Source organism: Leptonotus elevatus, chromosome 9, assembly GCF_054856555.1.
Source record: "Leptonotus elevatus isolate MCC_2025b chromosome 9, RoL_Lele_1.0, whole genome shotgun sequence".
Classification (NCBI taxonomy): domain Eukaryota; kingdom Metazoa; phylum Chordata; class Actinopteri; order Syngnathiformes; family Syngnathidae; genus Leptonotus; species Leptonotus elevatus.
Window position 1 is genome coordinate 15,643,994 of NC_141247.1, and position 27,503 is coordinate 15,671,496.

Sequence of the window (27,503 nt, forward strand, 5' to 3'; positions counted from 1 at the left end):
CATCTGACACTTTGTGCTAAAGTTCCGTTCCGATCCTCCGGCGTAGTAAATCAGAAAGGCCGCTACCACTACCTACGCTAACGCAGTAGTAAAGCTATAATTACGGTAAATATGAATACTGTAACAATTAGAGGCCGTTTAAAAAAATATTGAGCATAAAACAATCAAATGAAAAATTGAGTACGCCGTGCTTAACTTCGAAACGTAATAGAGCGGAACCTTTGGCTCTCTGAATCCGATGTTTCTGTTTCTGTCAGTTCCTATTTTAAAAAGCGTACCCGGATGTAGCGTGAATGTCAAACATGGCGCCGTTGATACTTTACTGAGCAACAATTACGCATATGTCGCCTTTTGTTTTTTAGTGAATGCGCTTTGATTGCTTGAATGATAATACATTTCCATATGTGGTTTGAGTAAGTTAGTGGTGAAAATGGCGTTGAGCCACATGAGCCGAGGAGTTCGTCTGCTGTTGGGTCAAATTGAACGATGTGCTGTGGCCACAATCCAACCAGGTAACGTCATAAAAGTTCAATTACAATTTATCACGGCTTAAGTGACATTTCAAACCAACCGTATTTTACTTATTTGGCATGTAAAAATGAGTCTACATTTGTTTTTATGGAAAGCAGCTCGGTGTGTGACACAGTCGGCTACTGAGCCAGAACCCTGCACGGTAGAAAACGAGTCAGTGAACCCGACTTTCAAGAACCGAAACCCGCGGACCCTGGAGCGAATGGCCCTGGCGGTGAAGGACCGCGGCTGGAAGACGACATGGCCTCACTGCGAGTTCTACCACAGGTTATTTTGCCTGCTCTAAAATACCTCAAGATGGGACCCAAGCCCTGGATTATAGGAAAGCAGTAAATGTTGCCAAGGAATTATGTTCGAGTTCTCTCCCTCCAGGTTGGTGTTTTCTCGCACTCAAAAATATGTCACGGCTCAGGTCTTCTCTTGCACCTCGCCCGACCCGGTGCTCTCATGCTCAACCAAAGAGTGGCCCCTGAAGAAGGAGCTGCCCTCCACAAACTGCGTGGCGGCGTGTCAGGCCGTGGGCGAGGTGCTGGCGTATCGATGCAAGCAGGCCGGCATCACCAGGATCGTGTACGGGGCCATTCCCTGGACGTATCGCTCAGACGCTGTAAGTGCGGCGGAACTCCTGGTTGCAGACGTTTCACCGACACCGCTGTTGACATGCGCTTATTTTTGTCTTGTGCAGGTTCAGTCATTCCGGACAGCAATGAAAGATGGAGGAATCATCCTAAGTGAACCCAGAAGGAAATACATTGGATTATAAATCTAGGGCTCTTGTCAAATGTTTTGTAAAATTCTCGTGGGGAAAATTACCACCATGACAATACAATGACTTAAATGTGCTGTTTTACTGTTCTTGTGAATAAACTGTTACCAAGTTGAATATTCATTCTGTCAATTGCAGGGCACACGAAGAGAAAGGCGTTCACACATATGGTTGAAACCACAAAGTAGATTAAGTCTGCACACCCGTTTAAATGTAGGTTTTTGTGATATAATTTCATAAGTTTTCCACTTTTTAATGTGACCTGTAAAACATAATTGGAAAACATGTTTGAGTGGGGGGTGGGGGGGATAAAAGATGGGAAATGTACTCTAACCTGATTGCATAATTATGAACACCCTCAAACTGATAATTTGTTGGCTTTCATTACTGCACTTAAGAGGCACAACTTGACACTTTAAAAAAAAAAAATCCAGATTCAAACCTTGAAACTGAGCCGACAGCTGCCCCAATGAATAAAAAGAAACAACCATTGGTTGATTTTTATTTTCATGTGCTTATAAACACGAGTGAGGCGCATACACATGAGCAGACGTGAACAGAGCTTATAAAACAGTATTCATCACAATACAGCTTGATGTTGGCTCAGGGTGTCCGATGTGTTGGATAATAAGATAAAACGAGCTATTAAACAATCAGCATCTATAGATCCTGCAATCAGGATATGGAATAATGAAGCAAAATATAAATACGCACGACTGAATACCTGAACGATAATTTCTCACAGGCCGGTACAAAACATCAGCAGTTATTCATCCATGCAACAACATGCAAGAACCCGAGATGGTACAATCCAAGCATGTGACAACACTAGATGTAGGTGGCCTATAAACAACAGTATCATTTTCTGCTAAAAGGCACTCACACAGCTGTAATCAGATCAAATATGTAAAACATATATTTGACTTTTTCAATTTGATATATTCATTGGCACATTGGAATACAGACTTGCTGACAAAGAGATGCGCACCATAAAACTGGCCCCGACTTGATCCATAAAGTACGAGCTTAGAAACTCGTCAAACCTTCAGTTGAGCTAGTGAAAGTCACGCGACTCTTCTGGCCTTCAATTGGCAGCATGTTAAGAACAATTGCATAGTTGTCATCTGGAGTGTTGAAATGTTGTCCAAACATTAAACAGACAAGTCTGAGCCAGTCGATGAGTCGCTCAAATACTGCAGCAGTGCAACAACTTCTCATCAGCAGTGAACCATGAGTTCAATGGCACCACACGGATTTGCAAAAAAACGGAACTTAACTTGAAACTTGCATCGTGTGATAAACGAAAAATAATCCTTATTATAAAAAGTTCCGTTCCTTCTGGGTTCTTAAAAAAAAAGAAAAAATCCTCTGACTGCCTCAAGGTTTGTCTTGAGCGGCGTCCGGGAGACTCCTTGGTTCGGGCGACCGATCCACACAGGCGCTCTGGTGAATTAAACCCTTTCGGCCGTGGCTCCGCCTCCGTTGTCGCGGCGATCGACGGGGACTGGCAGGCAGCTTTGAAAAGAAAGAATGAGGAGCTAAGTGAGTTATCCATCTCAGGGGCGGCCATTTTGCCACTTGCTGTTCGACTGAAAATGACATCGCGGTTGCTCAGGTATCAAACAATCAGAGCTTGAGAATGTCACATGCCCCAAACTCAGAAATCAAGCCAGCCGTGATAGGTCGTTACCATCGAAGCCGTTTACCTGACTGCATCCTTTGTCCACATCATCTAGTTCGCTAATGGACTGCATGAGGGAAAACAGGTTCATCCTGCCACTGCGGCTGACACTTGGAAGCTTGGGAGGAAAGACGGAAAAATACAGAGCTTACACTTATTATTTTTATTATTTAGAGAGTGAGATGCTACACGTGTGTGTGTGTTTGTTTACAGTGATGATGACAGGTGGCGCTGTCTGCCCAGCTTCCTGGTTGGTATCAGGCAGTGCAAACACCTCAAAAGAAAAAGGATGAGGAACATTTATGCAACAAAAAAAATAATCGATCCAAATATGAATTGAAATGCCATTAGGACCATTGGTACTACCTCTTCCACAGACTCCTCTTTTTCATCACTGCTCTCTGTGATGTCCCCCTCGTCCAGTCCCTCATCTTCCTGCTCTTCCTCCTCTTCATCATCATCTTCCTCCTCATCCGTGTTCTCTTCCTCCTCATCGTCTGGCTTCTCTCCGTCGTCTGTGCGCTCAGATTTCTGCCTTTGGTCTTTGGACTTTCGCCTCCAGAGTAAACTGTGACGCTGCTGGCTGGAAAGAAGAGCAAAAAAGATTTCAAAATCTCTTGAAACCCTTATTTCAGAATTTTATATTTATATTTATTTTTGTTTTTTGAATTTTATTTTTGTATTTATTTTTACTTTTATTTATTTATGTATTTATATATATATATATATATATATATATATATATATATATATATATATATATATATATATATATATATATATATATATATATTTGTTTTTATTTTAATTTACATTTATTTTTATTTAATTTTTGAATTATATTTTTTATAGTGCTGTCAAAGTTAAAGCGTTAACTGATTAATTAATCACCCAAAAATGATCGCATTAATCATGAATTAACGCTTATTAATTTTTAAATTAATTTTAACCGTAGATTACCCTTTAGCGTGACAGTGGATGGCTATGTTTAAGGTAGCACAGGTTGTGTTTGAGCAATAAACATAATTACATTTATTAAAGTAAAGCATTTAATAAATGTTTGCGTATCACCTTTAGAATATTTGTTCATGTCAAAATATCGGGGTCATTTTTTCCCCATTTTAAATGATGCAAGTAATTAACTGATTGGAAAAGGAGGATGAGCGTGTGCAGTGGATCAAAAAATGTTGAAGACGTCCTTATAACATTAGATGTCAAAAGAATTAACACATAACCTGGTGCTCTTCAAATTTGGCGGGAAAAAAATGTTGATAAAAAAGCCTTAATCGTGATTAATCAAAATTCTAAGATGCGATTAATCTAATTAAAAAATGTAATCGTTTGACAGACAGCTCAAATTTTTTATATCAGTTTTTATTTTCACTTTTATTCATTTATTTTATTTTTTATTTTGGCATTTTTGGTGCTTTATAATAAAGTCTCTTTAAAATTTGAATTATTTTAAATTAATTTTCACAACAGGGGCTAAATTAACTCATTCAGTGCCATTAACGGGCTATAGACATCAAAAATTCATTTGAACAATTTCTATTAGTTTAACATTTTTTCCACTTTTGTTAACAAGAGTATGAAAACTGAAAAAAAAATTATATTCAGAACATATATAAAATCGTGAGTTAACTAGTGAAGTCATGCGATTAATTACAATTAATCGCCTGATGCGCTTAATTTTTTAATAATTTTTTGCTTTTTTAAATCTTTAAAAAAAAATAATGAAAAGAGGGGCGTCGGGTGATTACATTGTAATTAATCGCATGACTTTAATAGTTAACTCACGATTAATAACACATTTTATATCTGTTCTAAATGTGCAATAAACATTTTTTTCTAGGTTTTCATACCTTTAACAAAAGTGGAAAAAAAAATTCAACTAATAGAAATCGTTCAAATGAATTTTTGACGTCTATAGGCGTCAATGGCAGCGAATGAGTTAAAAAAGAGACATTGTGAACGCCCTGCACTTGACTGGCTGACTTCATTTCTGACCTGGCGTTGAGGATGCCATCGTAGGTCTGCAGCTGCTTCATGAAGCCGTCGTTGGGTTTGACTACGGTGCGGCGATCCCTCGCGTAGGCCAACGCCACGTCCAGCGACCAGCGCTGCTGCTTCATGGCGTAGGCGATCACGGTGGACGCGGAACGGGACACGCCCATCTTGCAGTGCACCAACACCGCCTGTCCGCTCTTCCTGCGGCGCACAAGTCAACAAAAAGTCGGGCAATGTTGGCAAATTAAAAAAGGGCAAGGCTGCATTTATATCCTTAAGCAGTACAGTTAGATAATAAAAAGGTCACTGGACTAGAACACTGAATATTTAAAAAGTCTCCGGGGGATTGTAGACCTTTTTGTGTTTGTTGCTTAAAAGTGATGTGTCGGCGAACACGCGCAACGCGCGGTGTCGCTTAACAAAGCGGATTTTTTGTGTGCCGTTACCTTGCAGTGTTGATGAACTTGTACGTGTCGGTCCAGTGGGAGAGCAGGTCAGTGGCCTCCACGTCATATACTCGGATGTTCATGTAGGTGAAGGATTCTGGGAAAAAATTGTCGATCTCTCTCGTCACATTCAGAATGTAGCCCACGCTGTAAAAAAGAACGCATGCTCGGTGGTGAGAATGAATAGCACGTGGCAGAATACGGAGGAGTTTCTAAGGAAAAATAATTCACTTGTTTTTCTGCAGCTCCTCGATGTTGGCTGCGTTCCACTCGGAGCCCTGAAAGCAGAGTGGGGGGGGGGGGGGGTCATCTGATTGAGAATGCATCAAGAAGTGTTTTCCAACTGCACTCTAAAAAGAGAATTGTTGAACCAATTTAAGTTTATAAATTGAATTGTTGACTAATTAAAAAAAAAATCTATTGGTAACACACAAATTATGAGTTCATTAAACTTAATATATTCAATTTGGATTACCTTTGGATCAATTTAATTCAAGTGAAAATATTAAGTTTTATAAACTCATAATAAATTAAATGTAATATATTCACTTTGGATTAATTTAAGTCAATCGTGTTACCAATTGAAGCATTTTTTTTTTAAATTGGTCAACAATTCAATTTGTAATCTTAAATTGGTTCAACAATTCTCTTTTTAAAGTGCAAGTGACCCAGTACGTCAAGTTTGCTCTTTTCTTTTCCCCCAAAGATAAAAGGCTGTGATTATTGATATTTTGTTTGTCTACATGCATGTATGTTTGACGTCTATAGCCGTCAGTGGCAGTGAACGTGTTCTGCAGCAGAGAGGTTGGGAATCACTGAGAGCAGCTCAATGACTTTGACTCAGCAAAAGAAAATGGAGGCTTCTTGATACTGTTTCAAAATGAATTCACTCACCAGGTAAAGGTAGTCGAAAATCTTGGACGGTTTGTCCATTTGAGCCATGGTGACCAGGATCTCATTGTCAATGTACTCCTTGAACGGCCTCACGTCAAAGCCGATTCGGGTCTTCAGGGCCGTGTGGACCTACAACGGGGGGGTGGGGGGGGGGGGGGGAATCGAGGGTGCGGTTAAACAAACCACTGTCATTATTTGTCCCTTTTCTCTCTCCGCCTCTCTCAACTCGTACCATCTTAGATGTGAGGTTATCCAGATCTTCCGTCCTCATGATGTCTCTCAGGTGCTCCTTGATCAGCCTCTCTTTCGAGGTTCTGTCCGCACTACTGCGAATGAAACACAGAGAGTTCCTCGAGATCTGGATGTGAAAAATTGGCAAACCGAACGTAAGACTGAGTTTCTGCCATCTTTACTTGTGACCGTCGCTGTCCTTCCGGACAGACTCCAAGTCATTCATGGCCTCCCACTCGTTGAGGCAGAAGCGGTCCGACTCGACGTGCTGGTGGTAGTGCTGGGCCCACTCCAGGCCGCAGCCCGGGATCACGGCGCTTTTGACGGCCCGCTCGCAACAGCCGTGCAAAGACTGCAGGACTGACCTGGAGGTAGAAGAAAAAAAAAAAGGACATGTTTTCAGCCTATAGGGAAAAAAATGCTTCATGGTTTCAATTTTTTGGGATGGGAATTGTTAGGTACATAAATATTGGGACACAGAATTTTTTTTCCTGAACTATTTGCCTTATCGCCTCTAACAGAAAGCTGTTAGGCATTTAGTAAATAAACTAGATACAGTAATAGAATACATAATTGCTTACTTGATTAATTTCAGTGTGCTTAATAAATTAAAGTTGATTTTTTTTTTAAAGTGGCCCTTTGCATCCTTTCCTTTCTCTGTAAACGGCCCTCAAACTAAAACGTTTGGACACTCCTGGCTTATCGTATTAAATATAAAATTAAATAATAATTAAATAAAATGGCTGACCATAGTCAGTAGTAGTAGAATTAGTCCAGGCCAAACAAAATGTTACATAATGCAAAAAGAAGAAGAAAAAAAGACTGTAAAATTGATTCTTAATGTTTGTACTTCTCTTTGGTTTTGGGTGTATCCACATGCATGCGGTTTACTTCTGCTGTTTAATAAAGATAAGAAAGCACAGTGACATCATATATGGGTCACTGAAGAGAAGATGTAAATAGATAACGTATACACTGAAAACACTAATTTATGCTTGTGCGGGTTCTTTTGTTTTCTTCCACATCCCAAATACGCGTGTTAACTCATTCACTGCCATTGACGGCTGTAGACGTCAAAAATTCATTTGAACTATTTATATTTAAAAATGTTTCCAATTTTGGTAACAAGAGTATGAAAACCTAGAAAATAAATTATTGTACATTTAGAACAGATATAAAATTTGTGATTAATCGTGAGTTAACTAGTGATTACAAATTTTAATCGCCTGACGCCCGATTTTTAATAGTCTTTTTTAAAATCTTTTCTTTTAAAAAGAGAAAGAGAAAAAAGATAAAAATTAGGGGTGCCAGGTAATTATTTTTTTAAAATTGTAATTAATCGCATGACTTCACTAGTTAATTAATTTTATTTTTAAAGAAAATATTTAAAAAAAGAAAAGATTATTAAAAATTAGGGGCATTAGGCGATTAAAATGTTTAATTGTAATTAATTGCATGACTTCACGAGTTAACTCGCGATTAATCACACATTTTATATCTGTTCTAAATGTACAATAAAAAGTGTTTCTAGGTTTTCATACTCTTGTTAACAAAAGTAGGGAATTTTTTTTAACTAATAGAAATAGTTCAAATGAATTTATGGCAGTGAATGAGTTAACTAAAGTCTCTAAATTGTCCAATAGATATGAATGTGAGTGTGAATGGATGTTTTGTCTATATGTTTATTTTTTTTTTTTTTTTCATATTTAGACTCACCACATGGTCTGCATGGAAACTGGCTTAAAAATTCGGGTTTCTTCTGCTGATGTGACACTGAAACCACTGTTAAGTAGGAGGAGACAGAAACATGACCAAGTCAAAGAACGAAACAGTGTGTGACTACGGGGGTGGGGGAAATGATACTGACAAAGTACAATAAATAGTCTGGCTCAAAAAGACGATGAAATTATTCAGCGCTAATTAGCAACAACGACTAGCGTGAAATAAGAGGAGTCACGAGTGAAATGTGCAAAAAGCTAATGATCGCAGTTGGAGGTGCAAGTGGACACGAGGAGAGTAATGAGATAAAAGGGGGCGTGTGACACAACATGTGACAGAGAGGACACCACTCTGAACTGTTTTCATGCACTTCAACCACGTCCTCATCCTCACAGTCAGCGGCAAAATGGTTTCACATGATAGGACTCGGAGGCTTACGTAAGAGCACGAGTAAATGATAGCAGTTACAATTCATGGGGAATGATTCAGCTCCATAAATAGCAACATTCCTTATTCGTATGTTATCTGGCCAAAAACTCAGCGGTCGGCTCTGAGTCTGTGCCGCATATTTCTGCTATTTTTATTCAAGCCCTTATTCTTTCTCTTGCTACTCCCTCAAGAGAGTTTTGTTTTCACTGGTATGAGCTCTTGTTGAAGATTTTGATATCTTTGTTCAATCTTGGCAAAGTATTTAAGTATGTTTAATCCACACATGACGTCATAAAAATAACTTCAAAATTCCCATTACTTCTAAAATCCTAAATTACAGCAGGACGTCCGCTCTTACCCATCTCCGTCTAGATAAACTTGTGTGTCGCTCCAGACGGGCAGAACCAAGCCGATGGTACACTCGTCACTGAAAACAATAGGATAAACAAAATTTGCTGATGAAGCCATTTTGTGAGCGGCGCTCAACTTGGATCTCGCTGTTGGTTGCACGCACCTGTCCTGTTTGGGGAAGTCCATGCCGAGCAAGATGACCTCGTCTTTGTTAGCTAGGGTGGAGACAACGATGAGGTACCTGACTCGGACCGTGCTGACGGACTCCAGCTGCACGGCCTGCACAGGGCAAGGAAGTGGGGCATTTGGCAAATAAATAAATAAATGAATGAATAAATAAATAAATAAATAAATACAATGTTTATAAAGTGGAAAATTTGCCACTTTACAACGTGAGCAAAAAACTCGTAAATTTGCGAGTTTATAAAGTGGCAAATTTGCAAGAAAAAAACTCGTAAATTTTCTGTGAAAAAAAAAATAGTAAATTTGCGAGTTCATAAAGTGGCAAATTTGCGAGTTTATAAAGTAGCAAATTTGCGAGAAAAAAATTGTAAATTTGCAACTTTATAAAGTGGCAAATTTGCCACTTTATAAAGTGAGAAAATAAACTCGTAAATTTGCGAGTTTATAAAGTGGCAAATTTTATATCTGTTCTAAATGTAAAACAAAAAAATTCTAGGTTTTCGTACTCTTAACAAAAGTGGAAACAAATTTTAAATGAATAGAAATAGTTCAAATGAATTTTTGGCAGTGAACTCATTCACTACCATTGACGGCTATAGACGTCAAAAATTCATTTGAACTATTTCTATTAGTTTAACATTTTTTTCCCCTTTTGCGAACAAGAGTATAAAAACCGAGATTTATTTTTTTTATTGTACATTCAGAACATATGTAAAATTTGTGGTTAATCGTTAGTTAACCAGTGAAGTCATGTGACTAATTACAATAAAAAATTGCAATCGCCTCACACAAATATATATTAAAAATAAGGGGCGTCAGACGATTAAAAATTGTAATCGTAATTAATCGCATGACTTCAATAGTTGACTCAAGATTAATCACAAATTTGATTTCTGTTATAGATGTACAATAACATTTTTTTCTAGGTTTTCATAAAAAATTTAATGAAATGAAAAATTGACTACTAATAGAAATAGTTCACATTAATTTTTGACGTCTATAGTCATCAATGGCAGTGAATGAAAAATAAAAACTAATAAAGAAATAAATAAAGCTCATAATAAGTTACAAGAAATCTTCTAGTTTCATGTTAACAACAACCATGGCCTCTTTTTGTTTATGATTTAACTCATTCCCTGTCATTGACAGCTACAGACGTCAAAGGTCAAATTTGAACTACGGTCGCAGTGAATGACTTCATCTGATGCAACGCGAGAACAGCATCAAACATCGCACCTCTAAAAAGATAACAACGCTCTGTTTGGATTGGCACAATAAGATAACTGGTCTATCCAGTATTCTGGTGTCGCCAAATACCACAATTTCAGTGTCAATAACAAATGAAGATGGCTATATTCGTAAGGACATGATTTTAACACACACGTGCTTGTAATTGTCCTGCATGAAAATTAATTTAAAAAACTGTTGAGGGGGATTTCTGGAACTCCAACAAAAGTTACAAAGCAGTTTTCATCCATAACGTATTTAAAGCTCATGTGACTGACCATGTGCATGAAGCGACTTCAGGCTATCCCTCAAGTTGACAACAGATTCATTGTAAAACAACACGGTACTTTTTGTGTGTGTGTGTGTGTGTGTGTGGGGGGGGGGGGGGGGGTCCAATAAATACATGTGTAAATATGAGCCCTCACCAGTTTGATACTATCCTCTGGTCGAAGCTGCTCAACCATGGCGTGAATATGTCTGTGACGCTTGTCTTCTTGTTTCTGGGGAGGCGACGCCTCCTCGTGCAGATCCTCTCTCTGGGCCTCATCCAGCAAAAGCACTGCTCCCTTCACGAGGGCAAAGCTCTCCCTGACGACCAACACGACACATTATTATATTTTATAGGCTCATGAAAGGGATGAGGTTTGTGTCATGGAAAAAAAATTGCGCTGGGGTCAATGTACCTTTTCTGAAATCGCCCTCTTCTTTGGGTGGTTTCATCCTTAAGAGATCAAATACATCATGAGAAGAGTAGTATAACTTTATACTATCTAAACTACACTTTAATAATGCATGTCTGCTTTAAACTGGGGGGGGGGGTGTCTTGCCCTTCTAAAGTGATGTGTTCTAATGCAAAATTATGTTTTAACAGACTTGAAGACCATTTCCAAATTTGGGATACGAAAAGCTGGGGGGAAAGTGATCTGTCATTTTGAGGGTGAAATGTGGGACAACACTGATAAGGTGCAGTGGAAGTCTGGAGTGAGGAGAGAGACACAGATAGTGACGAATAAGCAAGGGTGTTTGGGATGGATAAGAAGCCCGGTAGTGGAATAGAACGGCAGAGAAAATAGAAACCCAATACAAAAGAGAGCCATTTATAGATAAACTTATAAAAAGGGGCTTCATGGAAAAAAAAGAAATGTGACACAGCAACATTACCTGTTACGCAACTGACAAGTCCAGACATAGTCAAGGAGAGAAAAAAAATAAGTGAAGGACTTGGCAGGAGCTATAGGAGATGAATGATGGGCAATTGAAGGAAAAGAAGGAAAAGAAAAAGAAGAGAACACAAGTTAAGATAGCAGCATGATTAGCGTCTATGATCAAATACGCAGAAATGAGACATGGACTCCAGCTTACTTGAGACACAAATCACCCTTGGCTGTTAAGTCGAATGATATTTGTTTAACGATGGCTGAACGCAGGAAGATGAGATAGTCACGAGGCGAAAGCTGATGACACAGCGAGCGTTAAGGAAGACAGGAAGTGACCCGATTGCACCATCTCTGCTGTCATGGTATGAATCAGCTTTGATGAATTCACAGATTATCTGTGGAATGTTTGCTCACTAAACCTATTTGATCCCTATGAAAACAAAATATTGTTATTCTACTGATATGGTGTCCTTGTTGTCCCGGAGCAGACTCATGGTTGGTGTTCTGAATGTATATATTGGTAAAGCAGAGCATCTTACAGTGAAGGCGTGATGCAAAAAGACTCGCTTGACGGACTACTACAAGGCGTGGAGAACTGGGGATGACTCACAGGAGCAGGGCTGATGGAGGGGATCCTGTGCAGAGTCAACAGAGCCATTGCACAGTGCAGGTGTCGCTGCGCTCAACGTGCTGCTGGCAAGCTCAGACAAGTTTTGCAGGTTCCTTGCGTGCAGGCACAGACACCCGTACAATCTTTCCTATGGAAGGATAAACGTGAGTGAATACATCCATTAAATGAGGAATAAATGGGTTGATCGGATCCTATAACAAAAGTTGATCTTTTATCATGTTCTGTGATATGGAATAACTATGCATTAATAGTATTATCATATAATAATACTACTAATAATAATAATGCATGCACTGGATGTAAAATTGGGAAATTGGGAATGTTTCAGAAGACAAGTGGAATTGACAGTTCCATGTTTTTTTGGCATAAGAAGTGGCTAATTTGAACATTAACGGACGACTAATACATAACAAAGATGTGTATATCGACCTAACCAAGATAAATTGATGCGTAGAGGAAATGTATATATAATTGAGATAGATGATTTTGCATGAGGCTCCCAAAAGGAAAAACACAACTATATATACCCCTGAAAAACGAAATTCATATTTGCATAAATGTATATTATGCAAGATGTCTAACTGATTGGTTATCAAACAGTTGTTGATTAATTTGATTAATTGTTGCACCTCTATAGTTAAACAAAAACATTCCCATTATTAGATTGACATCAAATAATCAAACAACACGAATCTGCACACAATCTTAAACCTTTGTTTATGATGCGTTATACATTTTAGTAGTAATAAACACCACACATTGTTTTAATAGTCTTAATAAGTGCTTTCACCCAAAAAGTACCAAGAGTTTATATTTAAAAACAGCAACAGCAACACCACAACATAAAAACGAATAGTCACGTTTATATGTGTTTATTCCCGACTGACTAGCTATTTCCAAGCATTGCAAACCTTGTTTATGTTAGCCTGTTGCAGCTAGCGGTAGCTCATGTTCTAAATTAGCAGCTCTGTCAACAACAACAAAAACGGGGGGGAAGCATGAGGGGAAAAAGGCACACCTCTTACGTTTACAAGCCTGTGTCCCAGCACCTATTTCCGTCTGCTTGAAGTTGTATCTTAAAAAGTGCCAACCTCGAAGAGTAGAGGGAGCAGGGCGCTGACAGCGGCGGTGTTCGTTACTCCAGTGGTGTTGTCATACATGCGCTCAATGCGTACGTAAACTACTATGTGGATACTACACGGCTACGCAAAACCCGCCTGCCTACTGTATTTTATGCTAGCATGTTCACAAATTATTCAACATGATGATTTAATTTTAATACGACACAAAAATATACATGAACCCAAACGTATGTATATTTCAGGTACGATTAACGTGTCGAAATAAATCGCTTTCAGGAATTTACGTAAGGGGTGGTTACTTCCGGGAACCGCGTGTGTGTTGTGTGGTCGGTAAAGGTTATTAATTAACTAGCCGAAATTGCACCAAATACGACACGATAAGGGATTTAATCCACACTCCTGGTTGGGTAGGATGAAAGCAGTTAAGAAACTTATGAAGGTTTTCGTTACCAAGCAGCTCCCGTCTGAGGAGATGAAGATTCTGTCAACGTCTGGAGTGTATGCATCATTTTAATGTTTTTTATTTATTCATTAGAAAACGACAGGATTACATAAATGCATGCTCGTCAACAGTCCTTTCAGTTTCAAACAATTCATTGTAGTTTCGCAATCAGTTACACTTCCGATTACGTGCACGAAACAATCCACGTGACAGGCTGAATTTGATAGCGAAAAGATCTTGTCATCTTGGGTTTATATGAAAACAGGTGTGAAGTGTGTCTGTGGGACTCAGACGGTCCAGTGCCACGAGAAGAGCTTCTCAAAGGTGTGCAGGGAGCCCACGGTCTCCTGTGTCTGCTGACAGATAAAATCGATGCCGCTGTTCTAGATGCTGCAGGTAGGCCTACTATTTTACACTTAATTTGACCAATGTTTTGCAGTGCCGAATGCTCTAAATTGTAAGTCCTGTCACATCCTCTGAAAAGAGTGCTATTAAATATGAATACAAATGAATGATATGCTTTATGCTTTCACAATCTTAACTGCAAAGCTTAAAATGTCAAATGCTGATGAACTCATATCTGTCGGAACAATATGTTGAAATTGAAAAAAGGAAGTGTATAGTTTTGGGACAACCTGTATATTTCATATACCAAGCCACTGCTTTATTCCAAAACCACAGGACCCAACCTGAAAGTAATCAGCACCTTTTCCGTGGGATACGACCACTTGGCTCTTGATGAAATCAAGAAACGGTCAGAAACTGTCTACAAAAGTTTGTCTGCATATAAGAGGATACTGTTAATCATGTATTTTGCACGTTTTCAACAGCAACATACGTGTCGGCTACACTCCTGACGTCCTGACTGATGCTACATCTGAACTGACTGTTGCCCTTCTCCTGGCCACAGCTCGCAGATTACCTGAAGCGGTGGAAGAAGTGAAAAAGTTTGTTACACATTTCCTCTAAATAATTTTTGCAGAGGTGGCAAAAATAATCACACGCTGTAATGTAGAAGTATACTTGAGTATAAGATGGATTCAAGTACAAATACTGGTTTAACTCCTCTCCTTACAGTAAAAGGTAAGTCAACCCCAAAATACATTTTCTTTACAATAATATGTTCTATGCAGCTCCATAGTCTAAACATATTCTTTTTAACCCATTCACTGCCATTGACGGCTATAGACCTAAAACATTAATTTGAAATATTTCTATTAGTTTAACATTTTTTCCCCACTTTTGTGAAAATCTAGATTTGTTTTATTGTACATTTAAAACAGATATAAAATTTCATGAGTTAACTAGTGAAGTGATGGAATTCAATTACGATTTAAAATTTTTAATCGACTGACGCCCCTAAATTTGAATAATCTTTTTTTTTTTATCGTCAGGCGATTTACAATTTTAAATGTAATTATTTGCATGACTTCAATAGCTAACTCACGATTAATCACAAATTTCAATATCCGTTCTAAATATACAATATTTTTTTCTAGGTTTTCATACTCTTGTTAAGAAAAGTGGGGAAAAAATGTTAAACTAATAGAAATAGTTCAAATGAATTTTTGACGTCTATAGCCGTCAATGGCAGTGAATGAGTTAATGTTGCATTTGTGGAATATGACTTAAATAGCAAAATCTACCAGGTGTTTTTTTGCTGCTTAGTTCATGTTCCACAAACACAACATTAATCATAGGAAACATAAGGAAACACAAATAATAATAATAATAATAATAATAAAAAGTAAAAATAAATGTTATATGCAGCTCCTGTTTTGATAACTTGTCAGAAAGCGAGAGAGAAAAGCGTCTCTGTACACTAAGTAGATACTTGTAATACTATATCTGCTGCTTTGCAGTACAGTGCATTCTAACATTTTGCATTAATATTAAAACAGAAGTATTTGCCCTAATGTTTCTCACTCTCACCAAACGATGTCTCACAGTGGCGGCTGGAGTTCCTGGACACCACTCTGGATGTGCGGATACGGACTTTCAGGCAGCACCGTGGGAGTCATTGGACTGGGACGTATCGGTGAGGCTTCCTTCCTTCCATTACACATCATCTAAATTTGCATGATTGAATGACGGCTATCAGTCAATTTGGACAACTGCCTGACGGTTACATGATAATGTTTGTTCAGGGATGGCTATTGCCCGGCGCCTCATGCCATTTGGAGTGAAACGGCTGCTCTACTCTGGGAGAACAGCCAAAGCTTACGCTGCTGAGCTCAACGGGGAGTTTGGTAAGAAAACAAATGAAGCATAAACATGAACGATGATCGAGAACAGAGCAGAGGAACATCAAATAGTAAAGCATTTTAGCGACACAATGTGTGGGACATAAACTAAGTCCCGATCTGCGTTTTTGCCTTTTTGCTTATCAGTTCCTCTGGACACACTTTTGACCGAGAGTGACTTCATAGTTGTTTCGTGCTCACTGACACCGGAGACCCAAGGCCTGTGCAATAAGGCCTTCTTCAGCAAGATGAAAAAAACTGCTGTCTTCATCAACACAAGCAGGTACATTCGAACGGATCACGAGTATACAATACACCTTTCTTGAGCCTCTACAGTGAAATGTTTAGTCAAATGCATGAGGATGTAGTATACTAGGGGGTCAGCAACCTTTCCTGTCTGGAGAGCCGTTTTAGGCCAAACAGATAAGCAAAAATGTGTGTGGATCCGCAAAACATTTGAAGATTGTGATAAAGGTAACAGTGTGTTAGTGTTAGTCTAATGTATTGAGGGCCAAAGAGCTAATTAGAGCTGTACCACAACACAAAAATATGACAGCAGCATCCAATACGTACACATTCATTTTAGTTGTTGTAATTTTTCAGACTTCATTTTTCATACATTTTTAGACTTTTCAGACTTTCTGATATTTTGGGTAATTTTCTGCCTCTCTTCCTTTGATGGTTACTTTTTGACATTTTTCTGCCTTTTTTTTTGCTAGCAATTTCCTGACATTTTTGGCAATTTTGTGGATATTTTATGGTAATTTTCAGGAATTATTTTGTCTTTGTACATTTTATAGCTACTTTTTAAATGTTTACTTTTCTGCCTTTTTCCCCCTTTTTTTTTTTAAATAAATGTTCTGACTTTTTTTATTCCAAACACATTTTATGGTAATTTTCGGGATTTCTTGTCTTGTTTTTGGACATTTTATGGTTACTTTTTGAACGATTTCTTTTCTGGCTTAAATTTTTTTTTTAATTAATTTCTCTTGACATTTTTTGGGGCAATTTCATGGACATTTTATGGTAATTTCTGCTTTTCCTATTCCTTTTTGGACATTTTATGGTCACGTTTTGGATAAGTTTACGTAATTTTTAAAACATTCCATCTACTTTTTCTGACAACTTAAAAATGACATATTTTTTTAAATATTTTATTATTCATTTTTTTCAATTTAAATCAATAATGCATTTAAAAAAATATTTAATATAAAACATAAATAAATCCTTCCTACTATTTTTTTTCTTTCGAGATCCACAGGAGAGGGCCGAAAAAGTCACATGTGGCTCCAGAGCCGCAGATTGCAGACCCCTGCCCGTACTATACTGTATATTGTTGTATTGATTCCCAATGATGACTGTTGCCGTTTGACTCTCAAGGGGAGCTGTAGTGAACCAGGAGGATCTGCACGAGGCTCTGACCAGTGGAAAAATTGCTGCAGCCGGCCTGGACGTAACAACACCTGAGCCGCTACCGACAAACCACCCGCTTCTTACACTCAAAAACTGTGGTGAGTAAATGGCGTTAAAATGAGATCTGTCTATGTTTGCTTCCTCTTTTGGTCAATTCTTCTTTCGCTCCATGTCACAGTGGTTTTGCCGCACATCGGCAGCGCCACCTACTCCACCAGAGGCGTCATGGCTTCCTTGGCAGCCCGAAACTTGCTGGCGGGTTTACAGGGCACACAAATGCCCAGTGAACTCAGCTTCTAGAAAACTGGAAATAGACTCGCCGCCGTGCCTTTCAACTGCTTGGATGGTGCTGGGAATTCATTTCATGACATCGATTTGAGACCAGTGTGAATTCAAATTGAGTTGCACTAGTTCCGAAATTACATTTCTTTGCATATGATATGTTACAAAGGTACACTTCCTTAAACCGCATGGAAATGGGGAGTATAAGAACACAACACTGTCTGAATTCAAGAGAGCCAGATTCAACTTTAATTCCAATTGATAGTGTAACATTTTCCTGATAATAAATCATTACATTAAGTTTGAATCGAAAGCTTCTTGTGCCCATTGCATTTTACTTCATTGTCAACTTTTCATTTCATACTGTACATGAATTAGAATTTTAGTAAGGGTGAGATCATTAATTCACTGCCATTGACGGCTATAGACGTCAAAAATTTCTTTGAACTATTTCTATTAGTTTAACATTTTTTTCCACTTTTGTTAACAAGAGTATGAAAACCTAGATTTTTTTTTTTAGAAATACAGATATAAAATGTGTGATTAATCGTGAGTTAACTATTGAAGTCATGTGATTAATTACAATTGAAAATTGTAATCGCCTGATGCGACTCAAAGATTATTAAAAAATTCGGGGTGTCAGGCGATTAAATATTTTTATCGTAATTAATGGCATGACTTCACTAGTTAACTCACAATTAATCACAAATTGTATATCTGTTCTAAATGTACAATAAAAAATATATAGGTTTTCATACCCGTGTTAACAAAAGCAGAAAAAAATGTTAAACTAATAGAAATAGTTCAAAGGAATTTTTGACGTCTATAGCCGTCAATGGCAGCAAATGAGTTAACCATGTAATAAATTCAAGAATTTTGTCTGCTAAAAATGGTTTTGAGTCAATGCAGAGTGTCTTGGAAAGAACTTTTGTCCTTCCAGTTCAAGCAGGTGGAATTTTTAGAGTGCTTGTACAGATGCGACGACTGGCTAAAGCGTTTGCCGCACTTGAGACACGGATAAGGCTTTTCTCCGGTGTGGACCCGAATATGTTTCTTACAGTCCGCCAAGTTCGTGAATGTCTTGGAGCAGATTTTACAGGCGTACTTCTTGTCTCCTTCCACTAGAAGCACGTTGACTTCAGCTGCTGCTTTCTTGCACTTGGACAACACGTCATCGGACGCTCTGGTCAGAGGCGCTTTATCGGGTCCAGCTGATCCGGAAGCTGCCGAAGGATCCTCTTCCGAACCTGGCGCCGCTTTTGGGGCGATGCGGCGGAAAGTCGTTCCGCTTGATCCCGCGTGTCCCTTCGAGGACTTCGTAGGCTCCCGCCCAAGGAATCCCGTTAGGGAGTTGCGTGCAGGCTGGAAGATGAGTGTGTCACTGAAAGGAAGGGGCCGAGTGGGGAGAAGCTGTTGCAAAGGGAGAGAAGTTACTGGGAAAGCCAGAGTTGAATCTGACACTTGGACAGAAGAAGCGTTTGAGTTTTGACCCGCATCACTGGCGGCGGCGGCCGCTGCGGTGGCCGCTGCCGTGAGACTCGCGAGACTCGTTTCTTCCTCCAGAGCGCCTATCTCGCTGTCATTATCGTTATTCAGGAAGCAGGAAAAGGCCAGTTCAGAAAGGCTATCAATGCCCTCATCCTCACGTACGTCTCCAAACTTTTTCTCAGGGACATCGGAGCACAGCTGGGATTGTAAACAGCTGGCATCTGCATCTGGGGTGCGTATTTCGCCACCGTGTGCTTTAGAGGAGACCTGTGGAGGCGATGATGGAGAAAGATCAGGAGAGGAGGAGGCGGTCATTGTTTCCTTTTTTATCTTCACTGTCTCCACCTCGGGCTCTCCTTCATGTTTGACAAAAGTCTCTCCACCTGCGCTGATGTCTGACTGACTCGGCAGCTGGATCTCCTCAGAGTCTGTAATGTTTATACCGTATTTTTCCTCCACTTCATCCAGTTGACCCTCCCAGGTGTTTACCGCCGTCTTTACGCGGTCCACAGAGAGCAGCTCCTCGTTGTTGGCTGTGCTTCGGGTCACAGTTGGAGAACTTTCATCATCTCCAGACACCCTGCAGGTCCTCTTTCTGTCATTCAATCTGTCCTCGTGTGACTTTCGCTTCCGCTCGGAGGAATCGCCCCCCGACTGGCTCACCTCTGCGCCCTCCTCGTCAAGTATCTCCACAGATGTGAGCTGGCTTTGAGAAGACGGAGGCTCCCGCCGCCAGCCTTTCGGCGCCGTAGCCGGGAAGTTTTTCCTGGACAGGTGAAGCTTACAGGCCTTGACCACAGAGTTGAGGTGAAGGTGCGAGGCGGCCAGCAGCACATCCATCACATTGGATGCACCGAGCGACAACGTGGACGTGTAGATCATGTCCAGCAGGGTGGAGAAGGCCTCTGGGGTCACCACTTCTGGGTCGAGCACCATCAAGCTGGGACCTCCGACTTTGTCGACACTATGTCCGCTAATGTCATCGGCGCTGTCGTTGCCGGAGCTGATGAGAGCCTTGAAGTGGGAGCTGCAAGCTGCCAGGACGGCGCGGTGTGCGTGGAATTTGTGGCCTCCCACCTCCACCACACAGTCACACATTTGAGCATGGAGCCGCTGGAGGTTCAGTTGCTGGAAAATGTGCTTGAAGTGATTTGGAAAGTCCATATTAGAACATCGCCCGCTATATCGCCGATTTTTATGGGACTTACGCAGGCAATCTGAATTTAGTTAGGTACTTTCGGTGTAGTACCACAAAGTAGCATTGCATGAAGGTTTCTATTCACGGTTACATTACTAATAATAATTTCCAGTACCATCTATGCCAGCCATCTATGGTGTTTCACATGTTCCAATATGTTAGCATTAAGCTACTGGACTTACATTAGATGAAATTAGAAAACTTTCTCTAGCATTTTGGTGTGTAATTAAACAAAGGTAAAATCTATTTTATTGCATATATTATCGGTATGTGTTCCTGCTCCAGTAGCATTTGTTTGGTATTAGTTAGTTCATTATTATGTTAACATTTATTTTCTATTATCCTGTGGGGTCTCACATTAAGCTTTGGTTAGACATTTTATGGTTTGTTTGAACATGTTGGTGTTTAATATTTGCGCCTGTTGTTTTTTGAGCTAGTTTAACAGTAAACTATTGGGAGTGGAAAAAAATTAAGTGAAAGCGGGAGAACTTGTGCTAGGGAATACTTTTGAAAGTAATTTTAATGTTAAATTAGTTTTAGGTGTGTGGGAGTCAGTAAAACTAGATGGTCTCTATTGACAATTCCGAGCTTAGTACGTCACAAGTCAAAATGGTGGTTAACTCGGTGAAAGGAAGATTCCCCCCTAATTGGAAAGCATTGGACTTTGGATCGTTGTAATTTGAGTTGTGAGGATTATTTTAATTTAAAAATGTGATGAAATGTCACTTGACTACTACCACTACAATCGGCCTGGTTTGTATGCTAGTCACTGGTAAAAGCAATACCGTAAATAACGTCGTTTGTTTACACCGTGTAAAGCATTTGAATTGTATTGCATTGCGGAAATAACAGAAATGCCCGGATGCTCAGAATTGCCACTAGTGGACTTTGGCAATGAAACGCATCCCTCGTGATAAACGAGGGTACATGTACACAGTTATCGTAACGTCTATGAGGATGCTACTGGTATTATAGGAATTATTAAGGTCTGAAATGTGTTGAAAATGGCATCAAATTAACTCCAGTCTGACCTTTCAGTCACGTCTGACGTGAACGTTCATTGTCTGCATCCGAGCTCAAGCAGATGCTCTGTGTGGAGGAGATGCGTGCGATCACACGGAAGTATCCATAAGGAAGGACCCATGTTTATTTTCGCCGCACGAAATGTCGTCTCGAAATATGCAGGAGCCAGGAGGATTCATTGTTTGGCCGAGGGTGCGCGAAGGACGCCTGGTGAAGCGTTCTCTCAATCCAACTCGAGTGGAATACAGCATATGAATGCAACATTGCCACCAAGTGGTCTTCTAAGGCTCGCAGGAACCACCGCACTAGAATATCTGGTTCCACACGGACTGTTCTTGTAGACGCAACCTGTCAAGTTGGCGCGATGGCAGACACTCGTGAAACTGTCCGTAAAAAACAGAAAATGTCCAAAGTTTGGGATCATTTCAGACTTAAGGAATACAACATAGTACAATGCGACCACTGTAAAGCAGAACTGGCGTTCCACAGCAGCACGTCCACAATGATTTCGCATCTGAACCGAAAACATCCAGTCGTTGTTTCCAGCTCAACAAACAACGTCGACGACACAAGGTAACGTAAACATTGATTTGTGTTCATGTGCTAGAGCCTACAATCGCAAGTTGGCAGGTATGGCGTCTGCAGCCTGATGTTATGACAGGATGCCGAACATCCGGGAATTTCAGATATTTCCGCAATAGGCAGGACCTACAGATTGAACATAAATATGTATTATTTAACATTGCCATCGCTACAGAAATCAGATTTCATCCACTTTATTTAATTATAATTACGCTACCTTGCATTCGGTGGGGCTGCGCTACAATTTGGGTGTTCAAGTGGAGGTCACGTGTTTCCGGCGACGCCAGCAGCCGTCTTTAAAGTTAACAACGAAATAGAGTCAAATATACAAGCAATACAACTTCGCGTTAGTTAGATTTAATGTTATGGTTAGTGTTATAGTTAGGGTCGGGCTTAGAAACGATGTGGTAAGAAGTGAAGACGGAAGTGGAGGTCACATGTTTCCGGTGGCGCTCCAGTCCAGCCCACTTGCACATGGTCTGCGCAGGACACAAAAACAAATATGGAGGAAATTCAACCGGCCCCGTCCTCTTGGAAAGCAAAGATTTGGACTTATTTTGGTTTTTACCGAATGCCCGGGAAGGGTACGTTTGACACGAGCTTCGCAGTCTGCAAGATTTGCAAAAAGAGGGTTAAGCACTGCGGGAACACCACAAATGTGCGCGCTCATTTCACCAGGTATCACCTAGAGTTATTGGACACGGTGGCGAGTCCGTCACCAGTGGCAGACAAACCCACACTGCAGTATTTGTCCAAACTCTCTGGCAACTCCGAGCGGGCCAAAAAAATAAACAGGTCTTTGGCCCGCCTCCTCGCCAAAGACTGCCTTACTAACAGTATGGAGGAGAACGAGGGCTTTATCCGCATGTTGCAGACTGAGGAGCCGAGGTACGACATCCGGGCATTTGTGATATATCCGCAATGCAACACAATGCAAATGCTTCCTTGGTGAAATGAAAACAAACTGCGAATTGTATTACTTTTGCCTGTGACGACGACTACTAGCATACAAACCAGGAAGATTGTTATAGTAATCAAAGGACATTTAGTCACATGATTAAACCAAAAAGAATCCTCACAAATCAAATTACAAGCATCCAAATGCTTTTCAATGGGCAATGTTTTTTCATAAAAGTACTGAGAAATATTTGTTTTTCATTTGTGCAACAGTTGCGTTCCTCGTGATATTTTGGAACTGCAATTTTTCTGTGAAATTTAAATGCATCTTGTTACATCGTTTTTTATTATACAGATGTACTTTATTTTTCTCTCCATCTTATTTAATACTATAAAGCTATTAAATTAATAGCTAACTATATAGAGTAGCAGTTGTAGTCCACATGTTGTTTTTGTGGAAAACGGCACTTTCCTTACTATAGAAAACTTGATAAATGTAAAAATAGTAATTAAATTAATACATCTGTTTGTCGTTCTGTCTTGTAAATCAAACTGGAGTAGATTATGATGATTCTTTGCACATTTATAGATTAAAGCAGAAATCATCAGTCATCATTTTTGAATCAAAAATCGATTCTGAATCGAATCATCAGACAGTCAAAGATTCCTAACAATAAAGATTTTTTAAATACATTTGTTGTAAATGAGAAAACATTAAAAACTAATTGCGGTCCTTGCTTGAATGGTGGTATGATAGGGCTAGTTTACATAACCTCATTTGTTATACATATTAATAAATTGTTGTTTTGGTTTTTCGTCCCCCTAGCACAACGCTTGGTCGCCCAGTTCCATCATGCTCTGTTAAAGAAGCTGCCTTGCTAACAGAGAGCATTTTGGACATGCTGATCACTGATATGCGCCCACTATCCATGGTGGAGGACAAGGGATTTAGAAAGATGATTTCAACTTTCAACCCAAAGTACAGCATACCGTCAATAGGTTTTTTCACAAGTATGATGGAGAAGAGGCACCAAGAAATGACAGCGAAATTGAAAACTGTCCTTCAGGGCACGGAGTGTGTTGCACTGACTACAGACATCTGGACGAGTGTGGCCACAGAGGTCTATCTCGGCGTGTCTTGTCACTTCTTGGGGGAAGATTGGGAGATGAAGTGTCTCTACCTCACAACGGTGCGCCTCGAAGAGAGGCACACGGCCGCCGATATTGCGGACTGGCTGGAGGAGGCCGTTGGCAAATTTAGTATTCCGTTGCCAAAGGTGAAAGCGGTTGTCCATGACAATGAGGCCGTCCTGGGGGCGCTTGAAATTCTGACGGAGAGGCATGACTGGGTTTCCGTCATATGTTCGGGACACACTCTGAATGCAGTTGTCCAGAGTCCGCTGGGAAACAAAGAAACCATTGCTAAGTGTGTGGATTCTGCTAGATGCCTGGTTGAACATTTTAAAAGAAACGAAGTGGCTTGTACCAAGCTTATAGAAAAGCAGCAAGAAATGGGAATGCCACCAATGATGTTGATTCAGGATGTAAGTGCCGAGTGGACCAGCACATACCACATGCTGTCCAGGCTCCTCGGAGAAAGATGGCCGGTGACCGCGGCTCTTTCCGATCCCGCAGTCATCAAAGAGCCCCGCCTGGATCTGGATGCGGAGCAGTGGAACCTCATTGAGGAGCTGATTCGGGTCCTCGGGCCATTTGAAGGGGCGACAGAGTTTCTGAGTGGGGAGCAATATGTTACTCTCTCTGCTCTTCCACAGCTGGTGTACAACCTTAAGAAATCAACGCTGAGTTCGACATTTAAAACCGCGCCAGTCACAGCTTTCCAGGCTCAAGTGGCCGAACAGATCGCAGAGAAATGGCAAAAACTGTTTTCGTTCCATCCCGAAGCTCCTAACACTGTCCTCTTGGCTGCAGCTTTGGACCCGAGGTTTCGAAAACTGAAGTTCTTGCCTGCTGAAGATGTGTTTAAAGTCCAGTGCACAATCCAGTCCATGGCACTCGTTGTTCGAATGGAAGCACGGCAGTCGAACGAAAGCGGGAATGAAGAAGCCACTGCCAAAACGAAAGACCACTTGGGTGCTAAATATGGATCATTGCTCAAAAGTATTCTGGGATCGTCGTCAGACTCCAGCAGCAGCGAGGACGACGAGGAAGAAGATGAGCAGCTAAGTCAAGCGGTGCAAAAGGAGGTCTTGCAGTATTTTGGAGAACAGCCTCTCTCCAAGAAGGAGAATCCACTGTCGTGGTGGAGACAAAACGCAGCACGATATCCAACCTTGGCAAAGCTGGCCAAGTCGTATTTGGTTATCCCAGCGACATCGACACCCTCGGAGCGGCTGTTTTCCGCTGCTGGGAACATCCCCTCAAAGCGGAGGGCAGGCCTCGGATCGGAGCAAGTCGATATGTTGACTTTTCTTCATTGCAATCATACACTCTTGTAAAGGCTCGTAGTTGCACACAAAACACACACACAGCCCTACCTACCTCATCTAGGCACCTTTCTAAATTCATTTTGTGATTGCAGCATGTAATCCAAGCCTAAATGGCCTGGAATTCCCTTTTTTATTTTTTTTAACTGTCTTAGTTTTAAATTTGTTAAGTTATATTTTTGTTACATTTTTAAAAGTGAAGGTTACAAGATGCTCTTTTTGTTTTCCGGAATGTTTTGCTTCATCACCTATTCGGTTTTAAACTGCTCATGTTGACCGACACTGCATGTTGAATTAGTTTAACATGTTTGATAAAAAGGTGTTTAAAAACAAAACAAACTTTTCCTTACATTTGTCCGTGGCACTCTTAGAATGTTTCACTTGAATGTATTTTTGTGTAACATTCAAATTTGTTGACGCATGCTTCCAAATTGAATATTGATGACAATACCCAATTTTACTGCACTGCATCATATTGAGGTGTCTGCTCGTTTAACCCTCTCGTGTAGTTAGTTACATGGGACAACCAAAATATTAAATGCACCGAAGTGTCAACACATCACACCAGATAGTTAACATCACATTTAACAAAGGTATTTTAATATCATAATGGCCATTTATACTATGACGCATTTTGTTGAAAAATGAGCACAAGAAGTATGTTTAAATGGCAAAATCAAGGGAGTAAGGAACACAGTGAAAATGAATATTCTGCAAGTCGCGAAGATGGACAGACGACGGACATCCTCCAGATCGTGAAGATGGACAGAAGATGGACATCCGCCGCATGTCGTGTCCCACACAGCCACATCCACATGGGAGGTCCTCAGGATGGAAGGAAGATGCCCATCTCATATACTGTCGAGCTGCTTTAATACAAATGGAGCTGTGAATAAATAAATAATTTTGATTAGTCAGCAGCATGATTTTGAGTTAAAATAACACTGGAAAAAATGGGGAGTGATATTTACTTGGGGAAAAAAATGAGTAAAATTTTATTCACTCAAAATTCTAAATTTTACAAAGAGTTTAATTAGAATTTCTGGGGGGAGGGGCGGCTATATTTCCTCAAGTAAATATCACTCCCCATTTTTTTCAGTATATGATTAAAAACAATCAAATAATAGCATTGTGCATAGGTATTTTTTCCCACCAAACCTAAGACAATCACATTCAACTCAAAACATTCATAACGAACTCTTCTCATTTGCAGCTATCATGCTGGTCACCATAATTTGTCAGTATTTTAACAATTTTATTAGTATTTTTGTAATTACAAACTTAACATGTTTAGTCGCTTTAATATGAATTATTAAAAGGCCGCGGAAAATACCAGGGTTTTGGTAAATAGGAGGACATTGTTAATCAGTGTTTAGCGGAATTCCAATGTCATCTGTGCGTACTCACTGGCTCTCAGGAGAGCGACGTAAATAAGAAAGTTTCGTATAGATAAGACGACGTCTTGTCGCATTTTCTTCTTCATTTCCTCTGGGTCCATTTTAGGTCCTAGTCCTTCCAATTTGAACATGGTAGCTGTGGATTAAATGAATTAGGTTATCCGTTGTAATTTCAACGCGTTTGCTGCGTTTCAGTAGCATGGAAGAAACGCTACGACCCGGAAATGTGCGCCGGAAGTAGTTAATGTCAAGTACGGTGTCCGCGGAGAGACAAGATGCACGAAGGCTGTACAAAACGAATTTGAAAATAAGCGAAACTACAAATTGATCTATATTAAAAGGAGCAAATGACAGGTGGAGCCATAATACTAATAGCAATGTAAATGACAAAATGCAACTACAGTAGTACTTATTAACGTCGCCATACAAGCGAACAAATAGAGTGCCTTTTTAAATGCTACAACTCACCAAAATTATTATTATTATAAAATTGTCATAGGGAGGCTGTAGAAGTAAACAAACATACAATAATTTGGTTTAACACAAAGACATTTAAGAGCCCGCTACAAAAAAAATCAAATTGCGATATTTTTAAACTTAATTTATTAGAATTAATTAGCACATTCAAGAAATATGGAGGTCTGGCCCCCTTTTTGATTATACAGTTCTGTAATGGCCTGTTGGGATAACACGCAATCTAATAACATAGTATGACACCCTAATCTGTTAGTTTTTTTTTTATTATTATTATTATTT

General features: G+C 39.9%; 6 protein-coding genes across 12 annotated transcripts; 3 read left to right on the plus strand and 3 right to left on the minus strand.

Annotated features, from left to right (window-relative positions):
* Window positions 1–269: 269 nt before the first annotated feature.
* Window positions 270–1,414, plus strand: mrpl18 (mitochondrial ribosomal protein L18). Of its 2 annotated transcripts, none has more exons than XM_086084282.1 (4): window positions 270–512; window positions 627–798; window positions 904–1,138; window positions 1,217–1,414. In XM_086084282.1, exons 1-4 carry the CDS (start codon window positions 431–433, stop codon window positions 1,292–1,294), a joined length of 567 nt encoding a protein of 188 aa, XP_085940408.1. In that variant the 5' UTR covers window positions 270–430; the 3' UTR covers window positions 1,295–1,414. The 2 variants fall into 2 exon arrangements, with proteins under 2 accessions (XP_085940408.1, XP_085940409.1); XM_086084283.1 differs by having other exon boundaries at window positions 630–798.
* Window positions 1,415–1,782: 368 nt separating this feature from the next.
* LOC147168547 (protein phosphatase Slingshot homolog 3) lies at window positions 1,783–13,427 on the minus strand. Of its 5 annotated transcripts, none has more exons than XM_086084275.1 (17): window positions 13,279–13,427; window positions 12,233–12,380; window positions 11,149–11,186; window positions 10,891–11,053; window positions 9,219–9,334; window positions 9,063–9,131; window positions 8,273–8,338; window positions 6,739–6,921; window positions 6,558–6,651; window positions 6,326–6,454; window positions 5,663–5,709; window positions 5,432–5,578; window positions 4,986–5,186; window positions 3,345–3,561; window positions 3,190–3,252; window positions 3,004–3,096; window positions 1,783–2,812 (listed from the first exon to the last, which is right to left on the minus strand). In XM_086084275.1, exons 2-17 carry the CDS (start codon window positions 12,278–12,280, stop codon window positions 2,675–2,677), a joined length of 1,812 nt encoding a protein of 603 aa, XP_085940401.1. In that variant the 5' UTR covers window positions 12,281–12,380; window positions 13,279–13,427; the 3' UTR covers window positions 1,783–2,674. The 5 variants fall into 5 exon arrangements, with proteins under 5 accessions (XP_085940401.1, XP_085940400.1, XP_085940402.1 ...); XM_086084274.1 differs by having other exon boundaries at window positions 13,272–13,421; XM_086084276.1 differs by having other exon boundaries at window positions 12,233–12,375; window positions 13,272–13,409.
* A 151-nt stretch (window positions 13,428–13,578) lies between these two features.
* On the plus strand, window positions 13,579–18,022 carry grhpra (glyoxylate reductase/hydroxypyruvate reductase a). Its single transcript, XM_086084280.1, has 9 exons — window positions 13,579–13,833; window positions 14,043–14,173; window positions 14,459–14,531; window positions 14,608–14,724; window positions 15,727–15,815; window positions 15,925–16,026; window positions 16,168–16,303; window positions 17,401–17,531; window positions 17,612–18,022. The coding sequence occupies exons 1-9, from the start codon at window positions 13,748–13,750 to the stop codon at window positions 17,731–17,733; spliced, it is 987 nt and encodes a 328-aa protein (XP_085940406.1). The 5' UTR covers window positions 13,579–13,747; the 3' UTR covers window positions 17,734–18,022.
* Window positions 17,938–22,418, minus strand: LOC147168549 (zinc finger and BTB domain-containing protein 5-like). The gene is made up of 2 exons (XM_086084279.1): window positions 22,224–22,418; window positions 17,938–22,132 (listed from the first exon to the last, which is right to left on the minus strand). The coding sequence occupies exon 2, from the start codon at window positions 20,365–20,367 to the stop codon at window positions 18,616–18,618; it is 1,752 nt and encodes a 583-aa protein (XP_085940405.1). The 5' UTR covers window positions 20,368–22,132; window positions 22,224–22,418; the 3' UTR covers window positions 17,938–18,615.
* LOC147168550 (E3 SUMO-protein ligase ZBED1-like) lies at window positions 21,514–26,208 on the plus strand. Of its 2 annotated transcripts, none has more exons than XM_086084273.1 (2): window positions 21,514–21,997; window positions 23,730–26,208. In XM_086084273.1, exons 1-2 carry the CDS (start codon window positions 21,789–21,791, stop codon window positions 25,360–25,362), a joined length of 1,842 nt encoding a protein of 613 aa, XP_085940399.1. In that variant the 5' UTR covers window positions 21,514–21,788; the 3' UTR covers window positions 25,363–26,208. The 2 variants fall into 2 exon arrangements, with proteins under 2 accessions (XP_085940399.1, XP_085940398.1); XM_086084272.1 differs by lacking the exon at window positions 21,514–21,997 and adding an exon at window positions 22,361–22,894.
* tomm5 (translocase of outer mitochondrial membrane 5 homolog (yeast)) lies at window positions 25,929–26,979 on the minus strand. Its single transcript, XM_086084284.1, has 2 exons — window positions 26,758–26,979; window positions 25,929–26,236 (listed from the first exon to the last, which is right to left on the minus strand). The coding sequence occupies exons 1-2, from the start codon at window positions 26,876–26,878 to the stop codon at window positions 26,202–26,204; spliced, it is 156 nt and encodes a 51-aa protein (XP_085940410.1). The 5' UTR covers window positions 26,879–26,979; the 3' UTR covers window positions 25,929–26,201.
* Between the last annotated feature and the right edge of the window lie 524 nt (window positions 26,980–27,503).

What these genes read in the sequence shown, in the direction of transcription:
- mrpl18 (XM_086084282.1), top strand. Translation starts at nt 431, where the DNA reads ATGGCGTTGAGCCACATGAGCCGAGGAGTTCGTCTGCTGTTGGGTCAA. An exon ending in CACTGCGAGTTCTACCACAG is followed by an intron (nt 799 to 903) that starts GTTATTTTGCCT and finishes CTCTCCCTCCAG; the next exon opens with GTTGGTGTTTTCTCGCACTC. An exon ending in GGACGTATCGCTCAGACGCT is followed by an intron (nt 1,139 to 1,216) that starts GTAAGTGCGGCG and finishes TGTCTTGTGCAG; the next exon opens with GTTCAGTCATTCCGGACAGC.
- tomm5 (XM_086084284.1), bottom strand. Translation starts at nt 26,878, where the DNA reads ATGTTCAAATTGGAAGGACTAGGACCTAAAATGGACCCAGAGGAAATG. An exon ending in CGTCGCTCTCCTGAGAGCCA is followed by an intron (nt 26,237 to 26,757) that starts GTGAGTACGCAC and finishes ATTTATTCACAG; the next exon opens with CTCCATTTGTATTAAAGCAG.
- LOC147168549 (XM_086084279.1), bottom strand. Translation starts at nt 20,367, where the DNA reads ATGGACTTTCCAAATCACTTCAAGCACATTTTCCAGCAACTGAACCTC.
- grhpra (XM_086084280.1), top strand. Translation starts at nt 13,748, where the DNA reads ATGAAAGCAGTTAAGAAACTTATGAAGGTTTTCGTTACCAAGCAGCTC. An exon ending in CTTGATGAAATCAAGAAACG is followed by an intron (nt 14,532 to 14,607) that starts GTCAGAAACTGT and finishes CGTTTTCAACAG; the next exon opens with CAACATACGTGTCGGCTACA. An exon ending in GTCTTCATCAACACAAGCAG is followed by an intron (nt 16,304 to 17,400) that starts GTACATTCGAAC and finishes TTGACTCTCAAG; the next exon opens with GGGAGCTGTAGTGAACCAGG.
- LOC147168547 (XM_086084275.1), bottom strand. Translation starts at nt 12,280, where the DNA reads ATGGCTCTGTTGACTCTGCACAGGATCCCCTCCATCAGCCCTGCTCCT. An exon ending in CAGAGGATAGTATCAAACTG is followed by an intron (nt 9,335 to 10,890) that starts GTGAGGGCTCAT and finishes TGCCCTGTGCAG; the next exon opens with GCCGTGCAGCTGGAGTCCGT. An exon ending in GTTTATCTAGACGGAGATGG is followed by an intron (nt 8,339 to 9,062) that starts GTAAGAGCGGAC and finishes CCTACTTAACAG; the next exon opens with TGGTTTCAGTGTCACATCAG.
- LOC147168550 (XM_086084272.1), top strand. Translation starts at nt 22,509, where the DNA reads ATGGAGGAAATTCAACCGGCCCCGTCCTCTTGGAAAGCAAAGATTTGG. An exon ending in TTGCAGACTGAGGAGCCGAG is followed by an intron (nt 22,895 to 23,729) that starts GTACGACATCCG and finishes TCGTCCCCCTAG; the next exon opens with CACAACGCTTGGTCGCCCAG.